Here is a 26,802-nt window from a genome sequence, read left to right as displayed (position 1 = left end):
TATTTCTAGCGAATTATTCTAGGTATGCTGCCTTAGTCTGAAACATTTTATAGAAAAAAAATGGTAGACCTTGGTAACTGCCCAAATATGTAAAATGTATTAAAATCTATTTTTTTAAATGTAAACAGGTATAGAAATGACACAGCCTGAAGTTTTCGTTAGCCCACAAATAAAGGATTACTATGAAGGTGACAGACTAGAACTGGAATGCTCTAGTCGAGGAAATCCCGCACCAACCATATCTTGGCAGAGGGGACCGAGCCAAGCTCTATCTAACCGATTCGAAGTCAATGGCAATACCCTAATAATAGACAACCTACTGGAAGAAGATACGGGAGATTATAGGTAATCTATTCTTACTATACAGAAAAAAAATCTCCTGCATAATAAATAGGTATATATTGGGTTACATAACCAATACTGTTAATTATGAAACACCAAAATTACAAAAAGATTTTTGTAACAAGTTTTTTGTCCACATTTATTTGACCAACCGATATTTTCGAATTCACTTATTAAATTGCTTCCATTGAACAGTTGTATAGCATCCAACGCAGCGGGTTCTGCGCGCGCAATCGCAGTGGTAAACGTGCGACCTCGACCATCTCAGCCTCCCCGCGAGAAACTGACAGTATCATCAACATCACCATCAGTCGGTGAAGGAGAGGATATTCGACTTGTGTGCACCGCCTCTCCCAACGTAGCTGCTGGTTCCATCGAATGGGTCAGGTATGCAAAAAATCGAATTATTTCAATTAAATATATCTTAAAATAGGCACTGCTTAACAGTACCTGCGGATTGTTAAAGTAAAAAAAAGAGAACAATATTGAACTGTGAAATTTATGCTATAACTATGGTTTCAGACAAGATGGAACACCCTTCCTTTCAAACATGTACTCAGACAACGGAGTTCTGTACGTTGTGAAGGCTGATGCGCAAAACCAGGGCGTGTACATGTGTCGAACGCCATCTTACGGCGTCAGTCCCGTACTTGTAGTATTAACTGTCATACCACTTAGGACCCCATCTCCAGTAGAAGCAGCCAACATAACTATCAATAAGGATAGTCTGGAAATACCCAGTGGCGGCAGTGACACTGTTGAATGTATCCCAGAAGGAAACCCAGTTCCTTATGTCAAATGGTCACGGGTAAGTCTATTTACACCTACATAAATATAATACAATATGTTTTAGAAACTTCTTCCTTGGAAACACGGGCCAGGAAGTGGGTGAGATATCTGAGAAAGCGATTCATGGGTAGATGCAGCACCCACGTGATTTGGTTACGGTTATGTTTAACACAAAAAATCACATATTACGTTTAATTGATATAACACGACCAAAAAACTAATCAATCTTCCTTCTGAATCAATTTCTCCGATGCTGTGTTCTTTGGCACTTTGGCATGATTTACAACCTAAAAATATTGTCGTATTGTGGTGTGAGCCGCAGGCTCGATTTTTACCGCCGCGGACTGGAACGCGGAATTTTTGTAACAAAACTGTACATAGAATAATAAACTTAATGTCAACATGAACAGTATAACACACAAATTAAATACGAGCCAAAAAATTTGACGCGCGGCTTCCGCGGAATTCTCGAGAGTTCTCCGGTGCCGTTTGTAGAATCCGCGGGAAGTAATTGGCGCTTCTATTCCGCGCCGATGTTTATCATTGGATTTATCTTAATTGTTAGAGTGGTACTGTATATCAAAGCAAGATTTTGTTTTATTAAAATCGTTGTACGTATAAGTATATTTTATCTTGTTTTAGTCTGACGAAAGTAATTTCGGATCAGGAAGCAGTCAAAGGGAAAACACGCTTATAATATCAAACGCACAAGAAAGTGACAGTGGATACTATACATGCGAAGCAATCATTGACGGAAAACCTATCGTTCGCAAATACATTTACGTTAATATTCTAAGTAAGTCTTTTAAGTATGTATGTACAAGATTTATTTTAGTCAGTCGTAGTTTGTGTACTAGGCTATTTACTATCTTTAGAAAATATAAGTAAAGTTATTTATTTACTCTAATCAAAGTAGGTTGTAGCGAATATACATAATATATTTATTACAGAACGTGAGAGGCCAGAAGTTGAGATCTACCCTAAAGGTGAAATATCGATGCAATTGGGAAGCCAATTCGAACTAACCTGTATCGTGAACGCGGGAATACCACCACCTGCGGTGACTTGGGATCGAAGTGGTGGAAGACCTTTATCACCACATGTCCAAATCCAGCCCAACAAGTTAAGGTGAGGCTTATGATTTTTTTCTCATCCTATACTGTATCACTGCTTGGCAACGGTCTCTTTGGGAGGCTTAGGATCATAATTACTGAAAGAAATGAACAAGGAAATTGTAGATCATAAAAATTATAAGTGTTTAAGTAATGAATTGTAAATCATCGAAATATTGACAAAGGTATGTAACAACTTGATAATAACACCGTTGTTTATTGCAGCTTCCAAAACATTGAAGTGAATGACGAAGGCGACTATACTTGTACAGCAGCTAACGAAGCTGGAACAAGCAGTGCTACTGCGACATTGAAAGTTAGGTCCGATCCAGAAATCATAATCACACCCAGCAACCTCATGTCAGTCGCAGTGGGAGACAAAGTGGAGGTGGAATGTCGAGCTGACGGCTATCCTCAACCGGAAGTTTCTATAACATGTAAGTTATTATTGAAATGGAATCAAATTAATAGAAACTGACATAGATAAGTGAGATAACGGAAAACATTCAATATTTCTATACAATAGTGAAACTAATGTTATTATTATTAAATGTATAAAACATCGGTGTTACTTTGTTAACCAACGCAAAAGCATTTTCTTTGTTGTTACAGATAATATTTGTTTAACATAATATTTTGATTGAAAAATTATATACGGTAACTGTAATATTCCTGCAGCGAGAAGAGACAATCGCATCCTAGTGCCGTCGAGACCAAGAATAGCAAAGCTGAGCATTCCGTACGTGACTGACAACGACGACGACGACTACATCTGTACAGCCACATCTGCTGGCATCACCATTGAAGAACAGTTCGCCATCCGCGTCGAAAGAGGCGATGGAGGTTCCATTGATACCGGTGAGAAATCGACACCTTTTTCTCCCACCGAGATTTTTAATCTTAAAATATACGAGCTTTTGCCCGCCTTCTTCGCTCACGTTAAGAAGTATTATTATGTACAAACTTTCATCCCCTATTTGAAGCCCTTAGGGTTGGAATTTATCAAAATCCTTTCTTAGCGGATGCCTACGTCTAACATCTTCCTGCATGCCAAATTTCAGCCAGATCCGTCCAGCGGTTTGGGCTGTGCGTTGATAGATCACTATGTCAATCAGTCAGTCAGTCACCTTTGAGTTTTATATATGTAGATTGTGGTAACAGTCAGTTTATTACAAATATAATACTTGAAAGTAGATTCACACCGAAACTAGAGAAACACAAAATGTAATGTCAGAAAGCGGTCAACCACTTGACATTTAAAAAGCCGCACTTAGTAATGCTGCAAGCTCGTCTAATCTAATCTCTCTTGTGTGAATTGACCACAAGACACAATTAAAACATTTTGAAACAAAATCCAAATGTAATCATTTTTTATGCAGATGAAGGAAGCGGAGGAGACGACCCACATTACCCTGATGGCGACGACCAGATTATTGGTCCGAACGCCAACAACCCAAGCAACATGATTGCTCAGGAAGGCAAGGATGCGGTAATAACGTAAGTTGTTAATTTCTGTTCTGTTCGATAAAAGTTATTATGGGTAAAAAAAAAAATGTTCTGTGACTAAAACTGATTGCTTTGTTTAGGTGTAATGCATCAAGTGAGTACCGTGTTAGATGGGATAGAGCGGATCGCAGACCACTACAGGACAATGCGAGACAAATCAATGCTGACTTGATCATATACAGTGTAAGTAAAGTTTTAATTGAGGGAAGAATGAAGATATTAATATAATGTTTTTTGTTTAGATTAGTACAAAAAACATTAAAAATAAATTATAGTGATGCTGATGCTTTGTTAGTAATTAAAAATGGTATTAAATTGTTAAATAAATTCCAATATAGGCAACAAAGAGGGACTCTGGAAGATACCAGTGTACGCTAATTAACCAGAGAACCCAGGAGGCGCAGATTTCAGCCATCACCAGCCTGATAGTCCTCGCAGCGCCGAGGATCAATTTGAGACCACAAACACAAACTGTCCGACCGGGAGAATCTACCACAGTTGAATGCGTTGTCGAAGGTGACGATATCAGAAGCGTCTTCTGGACTCCTATCGACTCCTATCCATCGCGGTAAGTTTGAGATTTTTTTTTTTCAATTAACGTAAATATAATATTTAACCAACAATAGAAAGCAAGAAAATATTGTAACCTGTCCATTGAAAATTATAAATTTGGCTTTAAAATTTTAGGCGAGTTGAACTACGTAACAGCACTTTGAGGTTCCGTCAAATTGAGGTAGAGGATGCCGGTCAGTATAAATGCACAGCCATCAGCGGTGTGGCCGAAGCCTACGCCATCGCAGAGGTCATAGTCAGTGGTAAGTAGCGTAGAACGCATATGCCTGTTATATATACGATGTTCACACTCGCACCTAGAGACAGCACGTAAATCACAAACAAGACCATCTACCTATGTAAAGTCACATATTGATTTAAGGCACGCATTTACAAATATTTTCATAACCAAATGAAACTTCTAACTATAAGCATTGCATGTTAATGATCATTCATAGAGGATACCGATCGCGAGACGGAGTCGCATGATAACGAACAGTACGCGGGTCTGGGGGCAGCGGTCCACCTCAGCTGCAATGTCACTCAGCGTGGTCTTACTATTCACTGGAAGAAAGACGATTACGCCCTACCTCCCTCTGTTATACAAAGAAACGATGGGTCCCTATACATCAGACGCGCTCAGAAGTCCGACAGCGGGCACTACGTCTGTACCCTCAGGGACCAATACGGAAGGGAGACTAATAATTACATCAACCTACACATCGGTCAGTTTCTACTAATTTACGTTTTGTAGTCGGTGCTTAAGGTTGCCTTAGCAACGAACCCTTTCTCTCTCTCTCTCTGCTTCTCCGCGACCTAACCGGGCATGCTTAGTGGTGTTAAGGTTGTCATCGACGGATCAGTTATAATTTTAACAGATTTTATTTTACGCAAAGGTTATTATTGTTCGGAACGGCAGTTCCATTGCTATGATGACAGCAAATGCATTGAAGAAGACCTAGTCTGCGACGGATTCAACGACTGTCTGGATTCGAGTGATGAAACACTCTGTAGTTATAGAAAAAAGAAGCGTTCTTGGACGCATTCGGATCCAAAGACTAAGGTTTCCGGTAAATAAAATGTTATACAGGGTGTTTGTCTCGGGGACCTTGTGTGGAGTTGATAATGTTCTGTTGTTATATATAATATAATCAATCAAAAATTTAAATTAAAGGTGTAAGCTACCTGACATCGATTGTGAAATACAACGCGTTTTTAATAGGTTAAAAATAAAATATGAACAAATCCCTTATGTGTTTTTAACGTTCTTAGAGATTTTAACACCGCTTATGCACGTTGTTTTTCTGCATTACACGTTTTGTCTATAATGTTTGTTTCGTGCATGTTATATGTTTAGTTTTAGTCAGTACCTAGTTATTTTATTTAAAGGTAAGATACGTTGTACTCGTAATTTTTAACAAGAATTATTAATGTATAATAGTAGTCATAGTGTGTAAAAATGTACTTAGTTTTTGTTAATTTTGATAACAAACATATTACAGTCCTGTGCAATGTCGCATTAATATTAATTGTATACTTACATAAAATTATGTACTGTTCTTTTATTATATTACATGATACGAATAATAAAAACTAGTTTTTATTATTCGTACATTACATAGTAATATAGCTTTATGCTTTTGTGTTGCTGATACTATCTTGTTTTACTTTTCTATTTCTGTAAAAATATTAAATGACGAGGAAAATTATATTATTCTATGATACATAATAATTAATATTAAAATAATTATAGGTGACAGAGTTGATTCAAAGCTTATATCAATCGAAAAACCGGAAAGACCCTTTAGAGTCGGAGATAGAGTTGAAGTTCTTTGCAGAGCAGTATCAAAGAACGTAAAAGCCCAATGGGAAAGATATGGCACGAGACAATACGTTGATTCTAGGGTGAGTATTTTTTGTAATAAGGATCAGTCACACCGAAACACAACGCGATGCAAAGAAAGATCTTACAATAATTTTGCTTTCTTCGCTTACGACTCGATGACTGACCTTAAATATTTGTGAAGTACCTACTTATATAAAACATACAATAATTTCATTTGGGAAATCCTTAAGAAAAGGTATGAATATTGATTATAGTCCCTATAATACAAGAATGAGTTTAAATAATTATTATGTTAAATAAAAAATAAAATCAAAATGCCGCTACTGTTATTCGAACAGTAGCTTCGAGGTAATTTTATTTGAAACCAACGGAATTGCTTTACTGTAGGCAGGTATGTGGGAACTGTAATGAAGTTTACTCTGCTGCGTAACAGCTAAAGGGCACTTAAAGTTAGTTCCCCGCAAAATACATAAATGTATTGGACAATTACTTTGCCAAAACGGAACGCTTATGTTGTATCATTTTATTTGGATATCAAATGTAATTTATGTGTATTTTTTACCCGATTGAGCCAGATGGGGCGTTATGTTTTGTATGGTGTATGTTATGTATCGTCGTTGCAAAGATAAAACCTCTTATGTGCAGTTTTACCCAAAATGCGTTTTTTTGCATTTTTGTATTCAGAATTTCAAGAGCTATCGACTACAAAAACTCTTATGTTCATATATAGACAATTGCCTTAGCTAGAACTCTTTTTTAAAATATCCTATGTGTGAGCGTGCATAATATGTATAGCAAAATCTCTCATGTGCCTGAGATGACACATAAGAGGATATTCACTGACCAATATTATTCAAATTGTTGAAAACTTGAAAACAAAATCTCTTATGTGCTTCTGATGACACTGACCATTTTTATTCAAATATCTGGTTTCTGTTATGACGCATAGATTTCGCGCCTTTTTAGGGTTCCGTAGCCGAATGGCAAAAAACGGAGACCTTATTTAGACAGAGAGCGAAATAATTAATCGACGCATCGGAAGTGAGACGGAACGATAAACAAATGCCACGCCACTACTAGTTCGAGGCCACCTTCAGTGCAGTTTTAAACTGTCGCGTAAATTTTTTTATGAGCCTGTGCTATCCCTAATCCCACTGCTAGGCAAAGGCCTCCCCCAAGGTCTGCCATCTGTCTCGCTCAAACGCCACCGCAGGCCAGCCTGGTTTGTAGGTATCCAGTTCATCTTGCCATTTCCGTCCTCTGGAACCATTTTAATCCCACTTAAATTTTGCAGCTTTCATGCCGACGCGACGTCTTTAACACCTGTTTTGGAGCGCAGCGTGCTGTTTTTAGGGTTCCGTAGCCAAATGGCAAAAAACGGAACCCTTATAGATTCGTCATGTCTGTCTGTCTGTCTGTCTGTCTGTCCGTCCGTCCGTATGTCACAGCCACTTTTCTCCGAAACTATAAGAGCTATACTATTGAAACTTGGTAAGTAGATGTAGTCTGTGAACCGCATTAGGATTTTGATAGAAAAATGGAAAAAATATCAAAAATTTTAGGGGTCCCCATAGATACAACTGAAACAAAAAAAAAAATTTTTTCGTCTAACCTATGCGTGTGGCGTATCTATGGATAGGTCTTCAAAAATGATATTGAGGTTTTTTATATCATTTTTTTAACCTGAATAGTTTGCGAGAGAGACCCTTCCAAAGTGGTAAAATGTGTGCCCCCCCCCCCCCCCCCTCTAACTTCTAAAGTAGGGGCATGATAATTCTAAAAAAAATATATGATGTACATTACTATAAAAACTACCAACGAAAATTGGTTTGAACGAGATAAGTTCTAGTAAGTAGTTTTTTTTATACGTCATAAATGGTAAACCTTAATTTAACTTTCATTAAATCAATTCTGAAATATAAAAATAAATCAAAAGCCATTAATTTCATAGAAATAAACCTTATTGTTGCTGCGGAACCCTTCATGGGCGAGTCCAACTCGCACTTGGTTGGTTTTTTTATTCGGTCAGCTAGTCTTACACCTAACATGCTGCGCTCCATTGCTCTTTGACAAACCCCGTACTTGGAACCTTTGCGACTCGGTCAATGACCAGGTCTGAGCACCGTAGATTAGGATGGGCAGAATACACGTCATGTCGACGAGTCTGCGTTTCAGGGAGATTGGCAAATGTCCCTTCATCAGCGTCTTCAAGGACCAGTAGCTCTTCCAGGCGTTTTAAATTCGCCGATTGACTTCCTTTCCTAGTCTTTTGTTAAAGGAGACCTGGCCCAAGTAGATATTATACTCGTCGATATATTTTAATTCTTGCCCGCGTGGAAATAGCTACCGTTATTTCTTTCATTGTAATTGAGCAGTTGTATTTAGAAAAAGGTTATACGATGATAGAAGTAGACAGTGTCCATTCAACTATTGAACCAGTACATCAAACCTCCTATTTACGTGCCTAGTGATTATGTGTATCCAATGCAGCAAGCTCGACCAAAATACCCGTTCGATGTTAAAATTTAACATCCTCTTCCTCAATGTCGTGGCACCTAGGCGATGGTTTCCTCCTACCCGTTCCTCGGTGCAGGTAATGACCAAAGGTAAGGGCGTCCCTCGAATGTGTGATCCCCTGTTGTAGTATCGACTAGATCGCTTTCACAGTTCGGCGGCTGGCAGTTGGGAAGGCCGTGTGGTCTTGCCAGGTACTTAATGTAATGACAAGCACCTGTTGGCGCCATTGGGTTAGCACACTCTCCCCCATATCCCTGCGATGCGCAGTAATGCTGCAGAAAAGGCGGCGCTTCGGGGGTCGAAACTCCCTAAACTAAAAACTTGGCCTACGTCGTTTCGACTGCGACCCACAGCCCTATCGTGACCTAAGCCACCTTATTTTTATTTAGAAGGGCGCCACTTTTGGTTTTCGCACTGCTTGAAAATTTAGTTAGGACCGGCACTGTGTTAAATCAGTGAGTTCTTCCTTAATTACGAAGAACTCGAAACAAACTTCAAATCTGTACGTCCCGGCAAAAAAGGAGATCCAGTCGTGGTAGACATAAGAAATATAAAACATTTGTAAACGCTAAATGTATCTGCATTAAAAAAATTACAAATCTTCTAACATTTATTTTCAGTAGACAGTTTTTATCGTTTTTCTCGGAAACTTAAAAATGTCACATGAGAGATTTTATCTTTGCAACGACGGTATATTGTTTGGCTCTGCAGCCCGAATGGCTTGATAGATTTTAGCTCTAGCGGGGTCGTAAGATTTGTGTTTGCTGTGAGAGTGACACTGGGTATATCCGAATGCAGTCGGATTTTACTTTTTTTTTTTATATTACTGTTTTTACTTATTAAGATCGTACTAAAGCGACACGACACGACAAAAGTTCCATAGCACTGACGTTTGTTTAACGTCAGAGTCACGTTTGTAAACGTCAGTTCTATGGGCCAGGCCACAACACTGCGTTGCGGCGTCGCATCGTATAAATATACGACGGCGCAGAACGCATCGTAAAAATTTCCGATGTAAAGAGTGCTATAATATATGAAATTTTTGCTTTGCAACATCGCATCGCATTTCTGTGCGATGTTGTTTTTGCGATACGACGCCGCAACGCAGTGTTGTGGCCTGGCCCTATGGAACGTAAAGTGTCGCGTCGCATCGTGTCGCGTAGTGCGATCTCACCTTTAAGTATTTTGTGTTTTTGGCCATAAAATAACATAGCTTGTGTTTTTTAGATTTATGGAGATGGTGCTCTACTGATAATACCGAACGTTCAAGAATCTGATGCCGGTGTGTACAGATGTAATGGCGAAGATGTGAATATAGGCCGAAGCTACGAAGACTTCAACCTTGAGGTTATACCAGGTAAGGATATAGCAATTGCCAATAAACAGTACTAAACTGATACATAAACAGTAATTTATAAGAAGCATGTAAGTTTCAGTACGATTAAAATGAGAAATTTTACAAAGAATATTATACTTTTATTAAATGTAAAACTGTCCAGTTAAGAAAAATCTTGTGATAACAAAAAATATTAAGGACAGAGCTGGCGTGCATTACGACTTTCTGTCGCGCGATTATTTTACCGACCAAAATTCAAATAAAATGTCACTTTATGAAATAGGCTATAGGTTTCATTTTCTACCGACATTTGTCTAGCGACCCATGCCGTCGCTGCTTGTCAATGGCGTAGAGCAAAATGAAACCTATAGCTAGTGTCTTAGGGTTGATTCAGACCGCAACGCGAAGCGTAGATGCATTTCTAAATTAGTATGGATTTGACAGATTCGCAAGACGTCTGACGCAATTGAAATCTGTCAAATCCATACAAATTTAGAAATGCATCTACGCGTCGCGTTGCGGTCTGAATTGACCCTAAGGGTTGATTCAGACCGCCACGCGACGCGTAGATGCATTTCTAAATTAGTATGGATTTGACAAATTCGCAAGACGTCTGACGTAATTGAAATCTGTCAAATCCATACAAATTTAGAAATGCATCTACGCGTCGCGTTGCGGTCTGAATCAACCCTTAGAGAAATATAATACACGTGGCTTGTGTCATAAAATGGCGTTTTTTGCGGTAAAATAATCCCGCGACAGTCGTACTTTGCGCCAGCTCTTAAAAACGATTTGTCGCGATTTACCTACTTCTCCGGGCCGTGGTAAGAAACTTCACCTACAGTTGCCTACCTGTAGGTGAAGTTAGATCATATTTATAAATTGTCAAAATCGATCCAACAGTTTTTACGTTAAGCAGTAAAAACGGACTAATATTTTATTTTCATATAGACATAAAATATATTTGACCCTTCAGGACCTAACGAGCCTTCGTACCCTCCATCGAGCGATGAGGACAAGGTACACACAGCGCGTCATGGCGACAATGTAGAGCTACCCTGCAACCACAACCTGCAAGGACCCATCACTGTGGAGTGGAAGAGGGAGTACCAGCCCCTACCACCGAACGTCAGAAGCAATGAGGTACTTAAGACAGGCATATCGGGGCAAAAGGCGTAGCCCAAAATCATTAGGTTTGGGGCCATTTTGACTTTAAAAATGTGATTTCGAGGTTTTATACTTCGTTTTGCTTGAATAACTTTTATGTCAGATATCTTAAGTTTCAAAATGTTTGAGTAAAATCTAATTATATCAAAAGTACGTATGCACACTTATTACAATAAAGAAGAAACCTTTTATACGTGGGAGAGCCATGCTTCGCGCACGAATGGGCCGACTCGACCGGAGAAATACCACGTTCTCACAGAAAACCGGCGTGAAACAGCGCTTGCGTTGTGTTTCGCCGAGTGAGTGAGTTTACCGGAGGCCCAATCCCCTACCCTATTCCCCTCCCTACCCTCCCCTATTCCCTTCCCTTCCCATCCCTACCCTCCCCTATTACCCTATTCCCTCTTAAAAGGCCGGCAACGCACCTGCGGCTCTTCTGATGCTGCGAGTGTCCATGGGCGACGGTAGTTGCTTTCCATCGGGTGACCCGTTTGCTCGTTTGCCCACTTATTTCATTAAAAAAACCTGACTAGGCGTAGGTACTTATCTTCACTGCAGTAGAGATATGCGATACTTCACGTGCTGCCACGTAGTGAGGTGTATGTTATACAATTTCATACCCGAAATATTTCGTAAAATTACTCATCACTCTGCTCTATTAGGGTCAATTCAGACCGCAGATTCGCATGACGTCTCACGCAATGGGCATTGTCCAAAAAAAATCACATGTACTTTTTATATTTTTTTTCGTTAAAATAGGGTATTTTAAGAATATAAGTAAATTAAATAATTTTGAAATTCATTGGTTAGTTTTTTCTCAATAAATTTTTAAAGTTTCGCTCTGACGTCATCATCAGCGGACAATTGACCTCTGAGTATGTTTTAAATTTCCTTTCAATCTTATTTATAATGGCTGGTTCGTCAAATGCAAGTTCTCATTATGTGAAAGCTGATACGAGAAGCTTACCAAAAGTTCGAAACGTAATGTTGGTCGAATTTATTGCTAATTTAACGCCATTGAAGGTCAAACAAAGGTTAAACATATTTGTTCAAAAATATAAGTAACTAATGGGTATTTTTTTCGTTTATATACATAAAAACGATCACTGACCTTATTCCTCGAAATGTTTTTGTAATGAGCAAAATTAAAAAAAAATGGACAATCCCCATTGAAGTTGGTCATATCCATGTACAAAAGAAATACATCAGCTATGCGTCGCGTTGCTATCTGAATTGACCTTTACGCCTAGTGTGGCATTCTACAGCCTATATGGTTACGGTTTTATTTCAGGAGGTCATCCGTTTGGACGGCGTGACAGAAGCCGACGCCGGCACTTACATCTGCAAAGTCTCCAACAGCGTCGCTAGAGTGACTGCGCGCGCGACGCTTCGTGTCATCGGAGTCATTCCCAAATTCAACGGCGATGGCTGGATCTCCATGCGTGCGTTGAAGGACGCTTACACCAAGTTCGACATTGAAGTGTCCTTCAAACCTCTCGGTTAGTATTATCATGCATAAATGATGCATAATACATTTAAGAGATGCTTCTTAGCAAGTAGCTTCTCGATTGATGATTGATGAAAATTCGTTGACGAAAACTACCTATACACTATGCCCATTGCCCATTCTTGGGACTCAAAGTATTTTACTACTTTCATCAAAATTTTGGTCAGCAGATAAGCTTACCTAAAACAAGCATACAGACATACACTCAGACACTTTTGTCATTCTTATTAGTATAACTATGGATGACAAAATATAATTTAAGGTTTAAATATAAAATCCGAAAAAGGTAATTTCATGTCGTGTTTGTGACGTGTCCCAGTTAACTTTACTAGAAACGCAATATTTCAGATGGAAACGGCATAATACTGTACAACAGCGAAAACGACGATGAGGAGGGCGATTATGTTGTACTGCAACTCGTGGACGGCGTGCCCAAGTTGACTCTGAAACTGTCACGAGACTACGCCGAGCCTGTCGTCACCACCGGAGATAGGCCGCTTCAGCTCAACACTTGGCACACGATCCGACTGAGCCGCAGCGAGTACAGAGGTAAAGTTGTTAAATCTTGTATTTTAAAGCCTAAAGGGGTTTCGAGACAAACGAGTACCTTGGCGGCAAGCACGTAGACTTCAAACGAAAGCAAAATTAAAATCACATCAAGCGCGGAGCAAGTATGAAATGCTTGACCCAAGCATCAAGCAAACGTTGTAAACGGTCAATAATATGTTTGAAGCAAGCAAAAATCTACGTGCTTGCCGCCAAGCTGCTTGTTCGTCTCGGAACCCCTTAACACCTTAGATATTATTTACGCGCAGTATAATTAAACAAGGTCTGCTTGTGTTTGTCTAGCACAGGGGTCGGCAGACCGCGGCTCGCGAGCCGCATGCGGCTCTTCCATAGGATTAATATAGCTCTTCTAAGAAAAGTTTTCTTACACCCACTCACTGCCTAACTGTATCAAACATAAATTTAATAAAACACCTAAACAATATGAAACAACTGGATTTTCCATCAACTTGCGATAATTTACCTAAAATAGAGCAAATCCTGTTTGATACATGGAATAACATTCCTGCAACATATGAAACGACAAAAAAAACTAGCATTTGCTATTATATCTATCTTCGGTTCTACATATTGACGTGAGCAAACATTTTCATCTATGAATCAGATTAAAAGTAAATTAAGAAGCAAATTAACCGACGACAATTATTTACAGTCGTGCCTTCAATTAATAAAAACGAGTAATTACTTGCCAGACATAGGTAGGTTTTCGAAATTCAAAGGAAAGCAAGGACCCCGTTCTAACTAAGGTCTAAAACTAAAATATAATATAATTAATGATTGTTATTGTAATAAATTTCTTTCAGTAATTAATTAATTTTTTTTAACTGTAAATGTAGCTTTGTAGTGTGAAGAAAATTAGACTCTAATTATTGTTATTGTGTATTAGACTTGGGTATAAAATGTACGTAGCGGCACTTTGAAGGTATGGGAAAATCTAGAAACTTAATATTTGGCTCATCTGATTGGTAAGTCTGCCGACCCCTGGTCTAGCACATTAGCAACGTCACATGAATAAGGTAGCAGTAGAGAATAAGACAGCAATAACAAATGCAAGCAATGACACTAGGGGCGATTTCACCAAAGAAATAGAACGCGTTCAAAGCACTCTGAACCGGTTCAAAACGTATAAACGCGATTATAACATCGAAATGCATTTCACTAGCATAAACTGAACGCGTTCACAGCAAATCAGAGTTTTATCTTCTGAACGCCTAAAGTCCGAAGTTTAAACGCCTAAAGTCCGAAGTTTAACGTCATAAAACCCGTTCAAGCCCTGTCATGGCGGAACAAAAAACATAGACAAAAGAAATGTCAAGATGACAGTTTTGACACATGCGTTTGTTAGTTTATGTATCGTTTCTTGCTATTTTGTAGTTAAATTGACGTGAAAAGGCTTTAAAATGATGAAAACATGTAAAATAATCGCGTGACGTCACGTAAACTTAGATTTAATAATCGCGATCAAAAGAAGTTTGTGATATCCAATCGAAACAAAACGAGATTTACGTCGCAGCATGAACGCGTTCAATGGGAACTAAGTTTTATAAAACTAAGTTTTATGTGTGTTTGGTGAAATCCCACCTAATTTATTTAAGCATTCCTGTAACCTGGAAACGCAACGGCAAGACACATGCAATTCACCAAATTCAATGAAAAATTATTCAATGATGCTTCAAATAATGATGACTTAATATGACTTTGGAGACGACATCAAACTAACGATGGTGATATTTTTCTAGTAACCATGGACGTGGACAACACTGGACCATTCGTGGCTGAGTCATCTCAGTCCCTAGGAATCCTGGACCTGCATGCGCCGCTGTACATCGGAAACGGACCGGAGCGATCTAAACGTCCATATGAATTGCAAGCGGCACCAGGGTAAGTCATAGTATACCAACACAGTCTATGGAACTTATTACACTGTGATACTACGCAGATTGGTCCTAAAAAGTGTAGTGAATTAAAACCTTTAAATTGGGACTTGACGCGATATTCAAGTAGTAATGCTAGTACTACGAGACACGAGTACATACTTTTTCTCGACGTTTCGGCCGTGTTGCAACGGCCGTGGTCACGAGGGGAGTGCAGGAGAGCGACGTCTTCGTTTGCACTGGCCGGTCTGGGCCTGTAGACAAGTGGCAAAGCGCTAACGCTAACGCTAGCGCTACAAAATGTATGCGATTTGACATAAGTCATCGCTTCGCTAGCGAATACTAATGTCAAATCCATACATTTTGTAGCGCTAGCATTAGCGTTAGCATTTTGCCACTTGTCTACGGGGGCTGTTCACCCAGGAAAAAATGTACGGCTGTAGCTTGATAAACGAATTTCTCCGCAATGGAGCGACAACATAATATTATATTTCCTTACTTCAAGACTACATTGTCCATGTTTTATGACTCTATGTCATAAAATTGACAATTTTATTCTATTTAGGGATTATTTCGATTGTGCAGATTTATCGGTTGCGTGAGCATGCTAATATTAGGCAAGGAGGAGAAGAATATTCTGGCTGAGAGCTTCGAGCAAATTAGCGTCTCCGACTGCGATTCTTGCTCGCCGAACCAGTGTCTAAACAAAGGGGTGTGCCAGGTAAGCCCGTTATAATATCTTGTAATCAAATACCTGTGGTTCGTTTAAAGTTGTCTCATGGTATGTTGTTCAAAACTAAAAAGTTTAACATAATAATAACCTTGAATATCAATAAAGCTTACAATAAAATAGATATAATCACTTTTAAACAATTATTCAGATTATTTGTTGTTTAAAAGGCGCCATCTTGTAGCGAGTAGAGAAACTAATTTTAACTCAGCATCGCTCGCTATGGCAAGCTGGGAATCTCGAATATTTGTGTTACATAAAGGAAAATATTATAATAATAATCATATATTTTGAAAATTCTAATGCATGAGAGTCATCTTTCTTTACTATATTATTATATTTCGATGTGCAGGAGGCGAGAAACGAGCGTGGCTACATGTGTCTATGCGCACCCGGTTTTGCCGGACTAAACTGCGACCGGACTGGCGAGGCGTGCCGGCCCGGCCTGTGCGGACCCGGCAAATGCAAGGACACCGTCGACGGATACAAGTGTAGCTGCCCCGTCACGTATACCGGCAAGAAGTAAGTTTCAACATCTCTCACTGTAGAACCTCTAGATCAGCTATACTATACCTATTACCTACTGAACCTGCGGCCCACCGGCGCTTTTTCAGAAGCCCGCGTGAAGTTAATCTTAATTTCACGCCCACCGACAAAATAGTGCAGTCGTCGTGAACGCCGTGAATCTTTTCCACTTTTAAATCGCTAATTTTAAAAGACGATTTTTTATTCATCATATCTTTTCTTGTAGCTGCGACAACAGACAGAACATTAACTACCCAGCGTTTACCGGGAGCGCGTATTTGGCCATAGAGGCTCCGAAGACCTCCCGCTCTCTTCGCATGTCGATGAAGATCAAGGCTAAACCACCAGTCACTGACGGCATCATCATGTACTGCGCGCAATCCGACCGCGGCTACGGAGGCTTCACCGCCCTGACCGTCCACGATGGAAGACTGGAATTCCGTTACGACCTTGGCGATGGTATGCCCATTTCTTTTTGTTTAAAGACTAACGACAACGAATATAGACATGTATAAAACGAAACATGATGATTTAAACTTTTTTTATTCTGTAAAGTTAAATAAACAAGTACTTAGGTAATTTCATTTTTTTTTCGTTTGATTGCGTAATGAGCTTCTTAAGCTTTTAGCAATTTGGCTGTATATAAAATAATATGCAATAATTAATATAATTTATATTTATTTATATTGGTCTTAATTTTTTAATCATCACAAATCTACCCTACGAATTTTGCATATTTGCCTATTTTATTATTAGTAATTAAAAGAACTATCAAAAATAGAGATATCAGTGAAGGAATGACTCTGATATCTTAAAAACTCTCCAATTTGAAAATCACATAAAACAAACCTTCCCAAAACATTTTTTTGGAAATCCTTATTTTTTACCGCTATTTCTTTATTTTATTTAAAAAATCTGCTAATCTTCGACCTTGTGAACATCCCTATTTACTATGTAAAATATATGATCTTCAGGTAATCCTCCTATCGTGCTGGTGAGCAACAGAACGTTGACATCGGAATGGACTGACGTGCACATTGCGCGAGTCGGACAGCTTGTCTCCCTGAAGATCGACATGATGCAGAACTATGAGGCCAAGCTTGCCTCGCCACGTGTAAGTGATTAAAAAATGCGCGAACCGGAACCAAAATTACATTTTAATTTCAGTTTTTACAATGAGATTTAAAAAAAAAATCAGGATTTGCACCTAGGATCACCAATGTTTAAAAAATTACATTTTAATTTCAGATTTTTTTCATGAGATTTTTAAATATTTTTTTCAGGATTTGCACCTAGGAACACCAATGTTTGTGGGAGGAGTGGACGGAGAAATTGTACTCAATAACAACACAGGCGTCAGCGGTGGATTCAGCGGATGTATCAAAGACGTAAGTGCATGAAACTTAAACAAAGTTATCAATCATCTTAAAAAGATAATAATAGATATGAATTTAAAAATATCTAGAACAAATAGGTACCATAAATAATTGTATGTTGTAGGTATCGCTGCACGGAGGCCAACTGGATCTGATTGGGGCCACCATACAGTCGGCCAACATACAGGAGTGTGTCAACTATGACCGCGGAGACATACCTGAGGTTTGTAAATAATCGAGAATTATTTTGTGCCTTTGGCAGTCATAATTACAAGATTTTGACCACCGTGCTAGAAAGACGAAGGGAATTCTACGCAAGAACAAAGGCATAGAGGCGAAGGAAATATGATAATGATAATATATATTTTCGTTATTTTGATATATATTTTTATTATTTCGATAAGTATTTGTTATTATCTTTATCAGTGTTTATTGTACATTTAATTATGTATTTTCTAAATTTGTGTTCTTTTTTTCTACACATAAAGCACCTGTTTTTTTTAGTTTTGTTACCACCATTGGTTGACTGGTAGAAAATGCCCTATGGCATTAAGTCCGCCATTGTACATTGTGCAAAAAGTGTTAAATAAATAAATAAATATCCTAAAAACTGTCAGAATTTCTACTGTAGTCATGCTAAGCCTACATAATGCAGTGCATATATTATATTTTCTGTGTTAATTTTAAAACCTGAAGTAGTATTAATAACTAGTTTTACAGCTTGAGCCGTTATCAATTCGACATGGTCGTATTATCTCGACGATCTATTAATTGTACGAAGACTTGTGACATTCACAAAAACGAACATTTTCCCAGGTGGAGAGCGTATGTTCTCAATGTCGCAACAACGGCTATTGCACGAATCCAGACGCATCCGCCTGCATTTGCCAGCCAGGATTCACGGGAACATACTGCGAGAGCCGCCTACCTCTGTCCAACATAATGCGCCCTCCAAGGGACCCTTGCAACCCGTCACCCTGCAGGAACGGAGGCACATGCAAGATGGAACGCGGCACACGACTCAACTACACTTGCGACTGCCCGCTAGGCTACTCTGGCGCTAACTGTCAAATGCGTGAGTATTTATTTTTAAATATAAAGGCTCCTTTTTTATAAAATACGGGGGCAAACGAGTAAACGAGTCACCTGATGGAAAGCAACTCCCGTCTCCCATGGACACTCGCATCATTAGACGAGCTGCAGGTGCGTAGCCGGTCTTTACATTGAGCCTCGATGGATAGCGAGGATTTCTAGACAGGATTACAATGCTGACTATAATGGTGTACAATTGACGTCGATCATGGGCCGTCATAGACAGGCCATAACCTCTACATGGTCCTGATCGCTTCTATTAGTGCATCATGCCTATGTGCCATTAATGTATTGCGTCATCTAAGTTATCGCAATGTGATTTGGAGGAAAATTAGCAGTCTGTTTCAGCCTAATAATGATTGTTATTACACCTATAATAACTATAGTAGGTAAGTTTAGGCACTATTGGCCCCCTGCCAAATTATATTTTATTCGCTAATCTTAAGGGGATTTAGGCTACAAAACTCCTGGATTTAACGTTCTTTCACCAAATTTTTAGCTCTGGAGCTCCTACAGAGCGTGGGTTTCAATGGTAACGGATATCTGGAGCTGCCCATGAGATTCCTGAGGTACGACATGATCAGTGAGGAGCCAGTCCTGGTGGCTATGGCGTTCCACACCACGAGCGATGGTGTCCTGCTCTACCAGACGGAAGCCTCCGGTAGCGACGGCGCGGACTACCTTATGCTGCGAAGTGAGTTCATCTGATTCTTAAGTTAAAGATATCGATTTTTTATAGTAACCTATACTATGCATTTTAATAGAACCTCTCTATCGCATGAGAATTATTGGGAACCGCAAAATTTAAAAGATAGTAATACTACAGAACTTAATAGAAAACAGAAATGCTGTGCGGAAACCTCTCTGTCGCACGAGAACCGAAATAGGATGAAATATATTTATTATTATTATATGTCTTCTTTCGTTACTCAAAGTGAGAATCACTTGGGCGGTGAAAGAGATAACAGATTATATACCTAATAAATATATAAAAAAATTATAATATATATACCTAGATACACACACTTTCGAGGTTTTTCGGGTTAAACGCAAACTAATACTTGAATACAGAAATTGAAACGTAACGTATCGATAGAATAGATATTTTAACGCTTAACTGTTTTAATTTTTAGTTGAAAGAGGAGCTGTTGTAATGGAATGGGATATGGGAAGCGGCGCGAACTCTCTCTCCCTACCTGAAAGGAGAGTTACAGACGGAGAAAGACATCAAGTAAGTTAACCAATAATATATTAAAAAAGAGTAATTATAACAATAGTTAAAGTTTGCCTTTGTTAAAATGTACGTGATAATTAGTTAAGTATTTTAGTAGACACGAATCTGAAAAAAAGAATCCACAGCCGAACATATTATAACCTCCTCCGTTTTGGAAGTCAGTTAGTTAATTATATTTTACGTAGGTACGTGCGTACTTTGTACCATCAGGAAATTGGAAACTAAAATAATTATTTATTGTTCGGGTTAAGTCAATGTTAGTATAATATAATTAATAATATTATGTCAGCTGGCCTGCCCTACTAGACAACGCTAGCGCTACCGCTAGCGCTATAAAATGTATGGATTTGACATTAGTATTCGCTACCGAAGCGAAGCGAAGCGAAGGGGTGGATTCTGGACTGGACTGGACTAGCTCCGTTATCTCCCAGATACATAATATTATTTTCTGTTCTACCGTTGCATAAACGTCTACTGCCCCCAAATGATGACGACATTCGTTATCAAAATGTTTGACATAATATGTCATCGCTAAATGACATTTTGGTTGCGAAGACTAATGTCGAATCCCATATATTTTGATAACGAATTTCGTCATCGTTTTTAACGAAAGGGACTTTGGCTACGGTCTCTGGTTATTAAAAGCGCAATATTTTCAGATAATCGCGAAACTCTACGACGACATGCGAGTCGAGCTGACAGTCGATGGAATACCACGGACCACCATCAACAACGGAATCTCCAACGTCCTGAACGCTGACTCCAACATCTATATCGGTAAGAGCAGAAGTTGACGGGACTACGGGGCTCGACCTAGCTATTAAGCCGCTCCGGCAGATAATTTTCGCCGCCCTTTACATGAAATCCATTAAAGTCATGAGCTACTTAGTAGGAGACAATGGGGGAATATTTAAGTAAAATACTTAAATATTTCCATCCGACCTGAAGTAATGATATAGTTGGGTAATCTAAAATATTATCACTTAGTTTTGTTACATCCTGTATAAATAAGCTATAGGCCTGGAGATACTGACACAAAATTCTTGGCCATTTGTGCCACTATGGCGGTTCTACAGAGGTATAATTACGTAAAGGCAAAAAGGAAAATGATGGTCATCACACCGACAGCCCAAACGCGTGGGCGTTAATCGAACGTGTCGGATAAATAACGAGTGTCGAACTTATATTTTCAGATAGTCGAAAAAAATAAGTAGGCGAAAGCGTAATGGCATACTTGTCGGGTGAGGCTTGCAGCCCGCCATACCGACGCGAATACGTTAATTTTAATAAAAAAAATTGAACCATTTGTACCAGGCTAATTTTTACATAGCTAATCATCGTCGAGTAGCCAGGCTATAACAGACGTACGCCGCGCGCCGCTCGCCGCGCCGAGATCTGTCGATTTATATTAATAATATATATTAAATTAAGTATTACTCTCCTTACAGGTGGTATTCCGGAGCACATGAATGTGTTCAACCTACCTGGCCTGGTCGGGTGCATTGAGCAGGTCGAGTTTAACAGTGACCGTAGTGTCAATCTCGGCAGGCACGCCATAGCTGGGCGCAACACGCAGCCTTGCAAAGAGTAAGTTTGTTTGGATATTTGTGTGTGTGTTATTGAATTTGATTTGTCATTCTTTATTCTTGTTAGAGCGCTTGCATACGAACGACACTTGTCGACGGCACTCGTCGACGGCAGTCATCATCGAATGCCGTTCGTCTGTAAGAAGCCTTAGACAATTCTTTGTTCATAATATACCTAGTGGCAAATAGTGTTACGAATACTACGAATTTACGAAGAACATTAGGTTAGAAAAATCTTTTAGGTACCTAGGACACCAGCATTAGTGCAATAACTTTCATTAATGCGATATCGAATATCGGACCGATGTTAAAGGCTAAAGAGGTATAAAATTGTCTTTAGGAGGTGACTGAAGACCTCTCAATAACATAATATTAATATTTAAAACGGGAAAAATTCGTGGCACAAAACATCTTATTATTAATTCAACCCCCATTTACATCGTCCGACATCCGATATCGTTTCATGCCTAACTACTAACATTGTTTCACGCTGCCCTGGATAGTCTAATGTTCCCCGACGTTTATCCATTCTTCGAAGAGATCGAGGTGTTCGAATCCCCCCCACCTAACTTCCACTTCAACTCTATCAGTCGGCCGACTTTGCATGGCCTGTACATAGCCCTTATGCCGTCCTTTTTTAGCTTTACTTACTCCTACATCAACTACTACTGACTGTGTGAAGGTATGGTATACTAAAATAATATTTTATTAATATTAAAGTTACTGAGACGCAAAGCGCGGAGGGCCAGCGATTCAAACTTTTGATTTTGATTAAATAAATACAAAACTGTGATGCCGCTAGACGTCATTTCGATGGTATCTATTGTTCATCGCATAAACATTTCAGAAAGCTGGGAACTTCCTAAAATCTATGAATGACATTGTTATGGCAATATATTATTTGTTCGTAATAACATTTTTGTTTCTGATTTTCAGCGCAAGATTGGTGGGATAGACGAAATACGACAACAATAATAGTATATTATACGAATAAGGTGAGTTAAACGTTTTTCCTTCGTAGAACCCGAACAAACTAAGTAGGTCCAGTCTAACTGAGTCTCCTATGAACCAACATCTCAACTAAAGAGATTTTGAGTACTTTGAATAAAGATTCAAAGTACTCAAATATTTTCTTAGTTCTAAATATTAATTATTTAACTTTAAAATTTACTTACATCACACAAATCTATATTATTTTGTGTTTTAATTTTTTTTGAGAAAATTAAACATATTTTAATATTGCTTTTTTGTTTCAGATACGATCGAATGTTTATATTATAAGATTTATAAGTCTAGATAAGCTTTATCCAATTAAATATATTATAATACAAAGGAACAAATTGCTGTAATCTCTAAAGTTCCAAGCGTTGTCAATTGATGTTATTAAAATATATAAGGACATTTAAGTATCAATATCATAATATATAGCATAGTCGGTCTTCTTGTTTCTGAAAGAATTTAATTACAAAATTTGTTACAGTTCATAGTCTTTATTGTCGTTTCAGCTTACACCCGGGACGTGATGCGGCGCGGCATTCAAATTTTAAAAATGACTACTATTACTTTTTACTTTATAAAAATATCGTACCGTATATTATAATTGCTGCGCCGTTTCGCGCCTCGGTGTGAACTAACGCTTAGATTAAGAATTTTGCAAAGGACAATACTATTAGCTTACTTAAGTAGGTAATTCGACCTATGATTAGTGCTTACAAAAACGACTATAAGTACCGTCTATACATTTTTATGTTTGTATGTTTCATATTTTGTTTTTGATCATTTTGTTCGCATCGTACGGTGTTGGTAGATATTGGTGCCATAACATTTTTACTTAATCATTATTTTTTTCTCTATCTGATATAATATCATGTGCCAAACGCATTTTTAGTTTACCACTGCCATTTTTGTATGAGTAGCTACTCGACGACTACTTTTAGTATAGTGTTACTTTTTACGTCTTATTTGAGATACTGCATTTAGCTTTGTATATCCAGTGATAATTTTGTACGATAGAAATACGTCTTTTATTGTAAATAATCGTCATCATCGTGCAGAATCTAGCCCAGCTAAGTATTTCGACAATATAATATCTGATCGACGAGGTTCGACCTACTATTTATTTACCTGCCTACTGCCTAATGTTACTTGTACATGCTTCATTGTAAACAGTTCAACTAACAATAAATGAACGTTTCTATTATTTGTGGTTTGAGTTATCCCTCAATTAATTATAAGATTGTGATGGTTTTGACAGTAATAAATAATATTTATATTCAACTTAAAGTTAATATACCTAGCGGAATAGAGCAACAATCTCGAGCTGTCAAACGAAACCGAAATTGGTTTCATCTGTGTATAAAAATAATATGTGTACGTATACACTTACACAAGCATGATAGAACATGATTTCTATGAGATTAAATTGTCAACGTGCGGCAAAGGCCGACTGGACGTCAAAAAAAGAGTGCTGCTGTCATGTATCACAGGTCTCTTTTTACCACGCAGTGTTACTGATAGTGACATCAGCTCTCTTGCTCAGGCCTTTGTTTCTCTATTCCGCTAGGTATAATAACTTTATGATATTCAACGTTTTATATAACAACTGTCAGAAAACCTAAGATTAGTCATCAATGTTGTATTGTCACTTGTAACTCCTGTCAAAAAACCGTAGAAACTTGAGGAAAAACTACTAAAATTGGTCAACTTTTATAAAAGACCTCTATAAAAATAAAAACAGGAATTCTAATATCATCAACAGCAGAGAGTGATATAATTATGCTTCCAAAATTTGTACATATAGTAGTTCAAGCATACACTATAATAATTGACCCATATTATATTATAATATTATGAAATATATTAATTTATGGTTTTTAAATTACGCGACAAAAACCATTTTGTCGCTTACACCCTTTCCATTTCTTGTTGTTCCATTTCTTGGTTTCTATGAGAGAGAGATCCAAAACGGTTTTTTGATCCTTAACTAATATAAATACAGTTTAAGTTATTCTAAATAATTAAATAAATAGATGTAACTTCCAAGAGCTTTTAGGTTCCGACTTCCGATTCATATAATTTTGATACTGCTACTGGCTACTTGATGGCGCTTAACGAATACTTCAACCGTTATTCCTGCAATTTCAGAGATAAATGAGTATACTAGCGTCCATTAGATGTCACTAGCTAATAGTTTAAGCATTTTGCAATCGATCGCGGAAAAATGAGACACTCTTCTTCTTTCTTCTCTCTTTTTTTTTATGAAAGAAGGGGCAAACGAGCAAACGGGTCACCTGATGGAAAGGAACTTCCGTCGCCCATGGACACTCGCAGCATCAGAAGAGCTGCAGGTGCGTTGCCGGCCTTTTAAGAGGGAATAGGGTAATAGGGGAGGGTAGGGATGGGAAGGGAAGGGAATTGGGCCTCCGGTAAACTCACTCACTCGGCGAAACACAGCGCAAGCGCTGTTTCACGCTGGTTTTCTGTGAGAACGTGGTATTTCTCCGGTCGAGCCGGCCCATTCTTGCCGAAGCATGGCTCTCCCACGTATAGATCCTATTGTAATCGCGGCCGGATGTGGCCGCTTGGGGCTTCATGAATTAATATTATAATATAATATTTAACTAGCTGTCCCGGCAAACGTTTCTTTGCCATATAAAATATTTCGCCCGTGTTATTTTATTTAAATGACTAAATAAGTATGTCTCCATGGCAACGTCCATCGTTATCCCGTTGCACAAACAATGGTCGCCGTCAGTCTCGAGTTGTAATAATTTACTATTATTTATTCAACAAATGCACTTGTGGCGGTACCTTTACCCATTCCTGCATCGCGCTATCGATTACCTATCGAAGTTATCTGAGCGCGTCGGTATATATACGACAGCTGAAATATATCACGTGGGCTTCGACCTGACCGGGCATACCACCTCGCTAATATCTTCCTTTGTGGCCACCAAGCTTCATCCCACATTGGTGACCCTCGACAGAACACGCCTCCTTCATCATTATCACTCCCCGCTCCTCCGCACCGCGCCAGCCAGCATCGCCTCATCGGATACATCGTCCACTAGCCGCAATGTACCGCGGCCTGGGCAACTCCGCATCGGCATCATCGGGCTTTAATCTCACTACACCGACCAGTCAGCAAGCATAGCACATCTCTCCTGGTCAGCACGTAGCATCGGCCCCACACGGCAGCTATCCGACTCACTGGATCCCATGCAGCAGTATCACAGTTCCGACTCGCTGGGGTCTGGGACTCACTGCAACAGTTCCGACTCACTGGAACTCTCTGGCATTGGCGACTCAAGCGACAAGACTTTAAGATTCGACCTGTCTTCGGGGGGGGAGTGATATGGCGGTACCCACAATTCGTCTAACATTCCTGCATCGCGCTATCGAAGTTTTCTGAGCGCGTCGGTATACAATTATGTCGCAGCCGACTGATTTAAATAGCCGTTCAATCAAACAGCTAGCCCTTTGACTGAACAACGCCATTCAATCACACGTCTAGTTTTTATATTGAATATTTTAGTCGCTCAAAAAGTTCAACACTACAGCTGATTCAAAAGCCGCCGTCTAATTGAAGTAGTTCAGCGCGCACCGCTGCGGCGCTAGGTGCGTTTTATTTACAATATGGCGTCAACTAACAGGTGTTTGTTGGTGTTTGTGGTTGTTTTTCGGAAAGGAAGTATTTAATAAAAGTTACAAGTGTTAGTAAAGAGACAAAAATTGTGGAGGCACATACGAGTGAATTAAAATTTCAACAAATATTCGAGAAGAAATTACGGGATTATGAAATGGGTGGACGCAGCCTCCCCCGAAAAAGGGTACGGGGGGCACAGCCCCCCGTCAAAATAAAAACAAACACAATCCAGAATGTCCAAAAGTTGGTTAGGTTAGGTTAGAACTTAGACCACAACACAGAGGGAGCCAAGCGAGCGCAGCGAGCGTGCTGCGGCAGCAGCCGGCGACCGCCGTCAAATAAAGGGGGGCTCGGGGGCGCAGCCCCCCGCCAAAACAAAAACAAACCAGTTGGCTTAGCGTCGTCTAGCTGTAGTGTTGAACGTTGTAGTCAACAAATCGGCTAAACGACGTATAGCCGTGTGATTGAATGGCGTTGTTCAGTCAAAGGGCTAGCTGTT

At 39.0% G+C, this 26,802-nt stretch overlaps 1 protein-coding gene across 6 annotated transcripts in view; it reads left to right on the top strand.

The window, feature by feature from the left end:
* The window catches only part of LOC121739342 (basement membrane-specific heparan sulfate proteoglycan core protein-like), a 196,612-nt gene extending 172,754 nt beyond the window's left edge, over positions 1-23,858 (top strand). For all 6 annotated transcript variants that reach the window (XM_042131739.1, XM_042131742.1, XM_042131741.1 and 3 more), the window contains 31 exons: positions 129-345; positions 538-729; positions 865-1,150; positions 1,774-1,927; positions 2,082-2,259; positions 2,469-2,680; positions 2,922-3,101; positions 3,623-3,740; positions 3,830-3,932; positions 4,088-4,317; positions 4,437-4,564; positions 4,760-5,026; positions 6,055-6,206; positions 9,892-10,021; positions 10,977-11,143; positions 12,459-12,666; positions 13,023-13,223; positions 14,981-15,122; positions 15,701-15,836; positions 16,198-16,367; positions 16,597-16,829; positions 17,345-17,484; positions 17,654-17,758; positions 17,871-17,969; positions 18,563-18,821; positions 19,338-19,532; positions 19,972-20,069; positions 20,732-20,849; positions 21,521-21,659; positions 22,595-22,653; positions 22,915-23,858. In XM_042131739.1, coding sequence (XP_041987673.1) covers positions 129-345; positions 538-729; positions 865-1,150; positions 1,774-1,927; positions 2,082-2,259; positions 2,469-2,680; positions 2,922-3,101; positions 3,623-3,740; positions 3,830-3,932; positions 4,088-4,317; positions 4,437-4,564; positions 4,760-5,026; positions 6,055-6,206; positions 9,892-10,021; positions 10,977-11,143; positions 12,459-12,666; positions 13,023-13,223; positions 14,981-15,122; positions 15,701-15,836; positions 16,198-16,367; positions 16,597-16,829; positions 17,345-17,484; positions 17,654-17,758; positions 17,871-17,969; positions 18,563-18,821; positions 19,338-19,532; positions 19,972-20,069; positions 20,732-20,849; positions 21,521-21,659; positions 22,595-22,613 — 4,976 coding nt within the window. In that variant the 3' untranslated portion in view covers positions 22,614-22,653; positions 22,915-23,858. The remainder of the gene's footprint in view (positions 1-128; positions 346-537; positions 730-864; positions 1,151-1,773; positions 1,928-2,081; positions 2,260-2,468; positions 2,681-2,921; positions 3,102-3,622; positions 3,741-3,829; positions 3,933-4,087; positions 4,318-4,436; positions 4,565-4,759; positions 5,027-6,054; positions 6,207-9,891; positions 10,022-10,976; positions 11,144-12,458; positions 12,667-13,022; positions 13,224-14,980; positions 15,123-15,700; positions 15,837-16,197; positions 16,368-16,596; positions 16,830-17,344; positions 17,485-17,653; positions 17,759-17,870; positions 17,970-18,562; positions 18,822-19,337; positions 19,533-19,971; positions 20,070-20,731; positions 20,850-21,520; positions 21,660-22,594; positions 22,654-22,914) is intronic.
* Positions 23,859-26,802: the final 2,944 nt, after the last annotated feature.

This window comes from Aricia agestis, chromosome Z (assembly GCF_905147365.1).
Source record: "Aricia agestis chromosome Z, ilAriAges1.1, whole genome shotgun sequence".
NCBI classification, from domain to species: Eukaryota; Metazoa; Arthropoda; class Insecta; order Lepidoptera; family Lycaenidae; genus Aricia; species Aricia agestis.
The sequence above is the reverse complement of the archived record's forward strand: the minus strand, read 5'-3'. Positions and strand labels throughout refer to the sequence as shown.